Source organism: Sinocyclocheilus anshuiensis, unplaced genomic scaffold, assembly GCF_001515605.1.
Source record: "Sinocyclocheilus anshuiensis isolate Anshui unplaced genomic scaffold, SAMN03320099.WGS_v1.1 scaffold493, whole genome shotgun sequence".
NCBI lineage: Eukaryota > Metazoa > Chordata > Actinopteri > Cypriniformes > Cyprinidae > Sinocyclocheilus > Sinocyclocheilus anshuiensis.
In genome coordinates, this window is record NW_015537963.1 from 439,398 (window position 1) to 444,191 (window position 4,794).

At 35.6% G+C, this 4,794-nt stretch overlaps 1 protein-coding gene across 1 annotated transcript in view; it reads right to left on the reverse strand.

The window, feature by feature from the left end:
• Positions 1-4,794, reverse strand: part of adam12a (ADAM metallopeptidase domain 12a) — a 107,534-nt gene that overhangs the window by 49,774 nt on the left and 52,966 nt on the right. Inside the window, exon 5 of the mRNA XM_016459530.1 lies at positions 1,107-1,183. Coding sequence (XP_016315016.1) covers positions 1,107-1,183 — 77 coding nt within the window. The remainder of the gene's footprint in view (positions 1-1,106; positions 1,184-4,794) is intronic.

Here is a 4,794-nt window from a genome sequence, read left to right on the forward strand (position 1 = left end):
AAAGACCGCTCGATCTTGCAGGTTTGCATTGCACAACATCAGAAAGATCAGGCCCTTTCTAACGGAGCATGCTGCACAACTTCTTGTCCAGGCCCTTGTCATTTCTAGGCTGGACTACAGCAATGCTTTTCTGGCTGGACTTCCAAGTCAAGCACAATCAAACCTCTACAAATGATTCAGAATGCAGCAGCACGACTGGTCTTCAACGAGCCCAAAATAGCCCATGTCACACCTCTCTTTATCTCCTTGCACTGGCTGCCGGTTACGGCTCGCATCAAGTTCAAGACACTGATGCTTGCATATAGAACAGCCTCAGGCTCAGCACCCACCTACTTCCACTCACTCTTATGAATCTACATCCCCTCCAGAAGTCTGAGATCCACTAGTGAGCGACGCCTCGTGGTACCACCACAAAGCGGCACAAAATCACTTTCCAGAACATTTTCGTTTACCGTTCCTGGCTGGTGGAATGATCTTCCCACCCCTATCCGGAATGCTGATTCCCTGACAATTTTCAAGCGACAGCTGAAAACTCACCTCTTTCGTCACTATCTGACTTCAACCTAAAAAAAACAAAAAAATTTTTTTCTCTTTTCTTTCATCTTTCTCTGTCTAGCTTGTACTTATTTGAACAATGCTTGAAACTTGTTATGACGAGCACTTCCTGTGTCTATTTCCCTCTTTAAGACGAATCGCTTGATGTATTCCCTAATTGTAAGTCGCTTTGGATAAAAGCGCCTGCTAAATGAATAAATGTAAATGTAAATGTAGTAAAATGTAGGCTACTGTAAGATTGGAAATGTATTTAATTTTTATCTATATTGTATGAAGCGCTATAGAAATCAATGTGACTTGACTAGCGACGTCCTCATGTGACATCACACTCTTCACTTTTTAAACTATCTGAATGTCCCTTCTCGAGTAATGAATTAAACCTAAGTGTGCCTAAGTGTATCGTATCTCTGGAGGATGCTGAACTTCACACGCCATAATTAAAATGCCCTTTCCTTAGGCGTTTCCTGATGTAACATCGGTCCCCGAGCTCAGTGCACTATGGGAAGGTGGTGAGGTGAGGTTAATGTACAGATATGTGACCGCTAACTCACCTGAGTCCTGTGCAGGTGCTGAGGCTGACCTCTGACCCCAGGTGACCCTCCACCTCGCCATGATAGTAGCAGTGAATCTGGGACAAAAAAAAAACAGGAGGTTCAGATGTTTACATCAGTACATCAATGTATTTTAAAGTAAAGTCAGGGTAAATGATCAAATGTACTTATCATATGCACAAAAACACTTGCACTTCCTGCTGTTTTACATGCAATTGAATCAAACTGATTAAATATAATTTCTGTTGGCTAACACAATAGAATAAAAAAAACAGTTTCTGTATTTTCATTGTTTAAGAATGGTTTTATTGTTCACATTTTGCCATTAAATAGCCTAGTATTAACCCTGTGAAACCTTACATAATATGAATGACTTTTAAGTTTGTTTAATGTGATTTTGTTAAGTTGTTAAGCACGAGCTGAAGGTGGATGTTTGTACAATTACACTAAAAGACCTTCTACTTGTAAAAATATAAATGATCAAGCAGACAACAAGTGCAACAAGTTTAACAGGTTTAAGACCATATTTATCATTTTGAGGCCTCAGAAATGTATCAAATATGATACAGCAGGCTTTATGGGGGTTTAAAGGTATAACTATTGTGACAACATGCCCCCCTGTAGGGGTCAAAGACCCATGTTTTCAGCTGCCTTGCTTCAGGAGGTGCTTTTCTCACTCGTTTTCTCAAAAGAAAACAAGTTGTGAATAAAAAAAAACAAACAAATTAATTACAACATTACAGACTTGATTTGATTTGAGTCAAAAGACGTAGAAAATCGGACAAAAAGCAAAGCAAAAGTCTGATTACTTTCATTCTTTTATGATAATGGAATAAACTGCAATCAAATGAGGCACTGCGAATGACATAATCAAATCAGAAAGCATGGTAAATCTATTGACATTTAGCTCTTGATAGTATGGATCTGCTTCGGTATTCTGCTCTCAGCGCATGCTGATTTCAGAGTTTCACTCCATCATGTAAATGCGAGTGTCGCTCCTGAAGTGTTGCCGTGTTTTTGTACGCAGCGAGAGGCTCTTCAGGACAGAGTAGTTTGTCTGAGGAAGTGAGCAGCACTTGTCTGGTTTGGACTGGGAACGGCTCTGGCAGAGATTCTCTAGAGCTTCACAACAATCCTGTCCAAGACTCGCTCTGTCTGCACAAACTACAGAAAGAAATACTGTCCTATCTTCAGCGCTGGCCCAGTGGTTTTACTCTTTCTTTCTTTCTTTAAAGACATTTGCATTTTTAGCCTTTTCCTGTTGGGTGTTTTCAGACTTTATCCAGTAACCACAGTGTAAAAATATCACAAAAACAACAAATAAAGCAATAATACAGCTATTTTACCATGGTAAAAGGGTGTTGTTGGGCAAAAAAATACTTATTTTATTACTTATCAATTTTATTATAAAATTTGTAGAATTTAGAAAGCTAAGTTTGTAATTTCTAAATATATTAATTCACAGCATTTGTATTTTATTCATTTTTGTCCACCGCCTGTATGTTATTCAATACAATTATAAATAAATAAATAAATTAGTAAATCGATAAATATGATAAGTTTATCATTATTAAAAGTCTTTATTTTTACTTTAAAAAATGTAATAATAAAAAATAAAAATAATAATAAAATAATAAATAATAATACAAATAATTTTTACTTTAGTTATCCAGCGAGATCAGAGAGAATTCTACTTTTTTTGTGTCAATATTGTTTTGATGAATATTTTCAGTAAACAGTATAAAAGCTTGTTAGGAAAGCGAGGGTTGTTGTTTCTAAAACGGTTAATTTTTGCCATTTTATTTTTATTCATTTTTTATTAATCTTTATCATATTCAATGTAAGTAAATAAATAAATAATACCAAAACCAACAATAACTATTATTAGTTAAACAATTTTAAACGTCTTTTAACTGTGAAAAATGTACTTTTTACTTACTACATTTTTATTTTCTTAATGTTTATGAAAGGCTTATTCAATTTAAGTCCAGTCAGAGCAAGCAAGAAATTTCCATTTTTTCTTGTCAATATTGTTTTGATTAATATTTCCAATAAAGAGCTCATTAGGAAAGCTGTAGGCTGTTTTGATGGTTGCCGATCAATATAGTAACTTGCCTTTAATATAGCATCTGTATCATGCTTTCAAATGCGGCTCATCCAGGCAGATTTTACTGCTTTATAAAGCTAATTTTATTTCATATTCATCCCAGCACACCAGTGACATTGGGGTTATGTCCTGCTGTAAACTCCAGTCCTCCATATATCTCTGAGTCTATGAGGACATCCATCATAACACACAGTGCCCTGAGCTATGGTGTCCATCACTGCATTGTTTCCTGTCAGCCGTCGGACAAAAAAAGACATTCCACTTCCATTATTAACAATGAAACACAAAGCCACAGACCCGCCAGCTGAATTAAAATCATAACTCTATGTATACAGCATGTGGATTTGAACAGACTCAACAAACAAGTGTCTAGCAAATGAGTACATAAATGAATACATGTAAGTAATAAAGTTATTCTCAATGCAAATGCTTTACCCTACAATCAGACGCAGACTGAGTTATTATGCATCATTATTATTAAGATCTTTCAGTATGCTCTGTACTGCTATTTTGGTGAAAATATGCATAATTCTGTGAAATGGGATTTAACATGGCACAACATTAAATAAAGCATAGTAATATCTGTCAGGCAAGAGCAACACTGATGTACTTCAAACAATCAGCAACTTTAACAAAGGTATTGTAAAGATTTTGTTCATAATAATGATTAAGGATAAATGTGATCAAATGCATGTTCTGAATACATGTAGCTTCTCAGTGATGTAAAGGCTAACAGATGGTGTGCGGTCAGCCTCAGGTCCAGTGTTAAATCACTTCGTTGCTTCATACTGTGGGCCACAGCGGAGACATGATGAGTGAGATCATACTAACCCTCCCTTCAACTCTCACCGTAATACACTGACGATTTAAGCCCTTCTCGGGTGTTGGGCAGCATCCGACTGTTACGTATCCGGTCCATGAACTTCCGTCTGCTAGCCATCAGAGGTCACCCTTTCCATTTTCATTGACTCTCTAGCTTCTCAGTGATGTAAAGGTTAACAGATGGTGTGCGGTCAGCCTCAGGTCCAGTGTTAAATCACTTCGTTGCTTCATACTGTGGGCCACAGCGGAGACATGATGAGTGAGATCATACTAACCCTCCCTTCAACTCCACACGTTTGTGCAATTTATGCCATTTTTGTTTGATTCATGTTCGTCCATTGCCTGTATGTTTTTAAACCAACAAACAAACAATCAAACCTTGAAAAAATGCACCTGTTTCTAAGTGTTCATTCACACCAATGTTATTTTATTAATTTTTATCATCACCTAAATGTTTTGAATATGATTCTAAACAAACAAACAAACAAACAACCAACCCTTCATTCACTTGTTTCTAAAAGTGTTCCTTTACACCATTTTTTTATTAATTTTTGTCCACCACCTATATGTTATTCAGTATAATTTAAGATAAATAAAAAAATAAATAAATTAATAATATTAATAATGATAATAAACACATTCATTCAACTCCACTTGTTTCTAAAATTTATTTAAACATTTTTTTTTATTATTTTTAAATACATTTTTGCCCACTACCTATGTTATTCAATATAATTAATTAATTAATAAGTAAGTAAA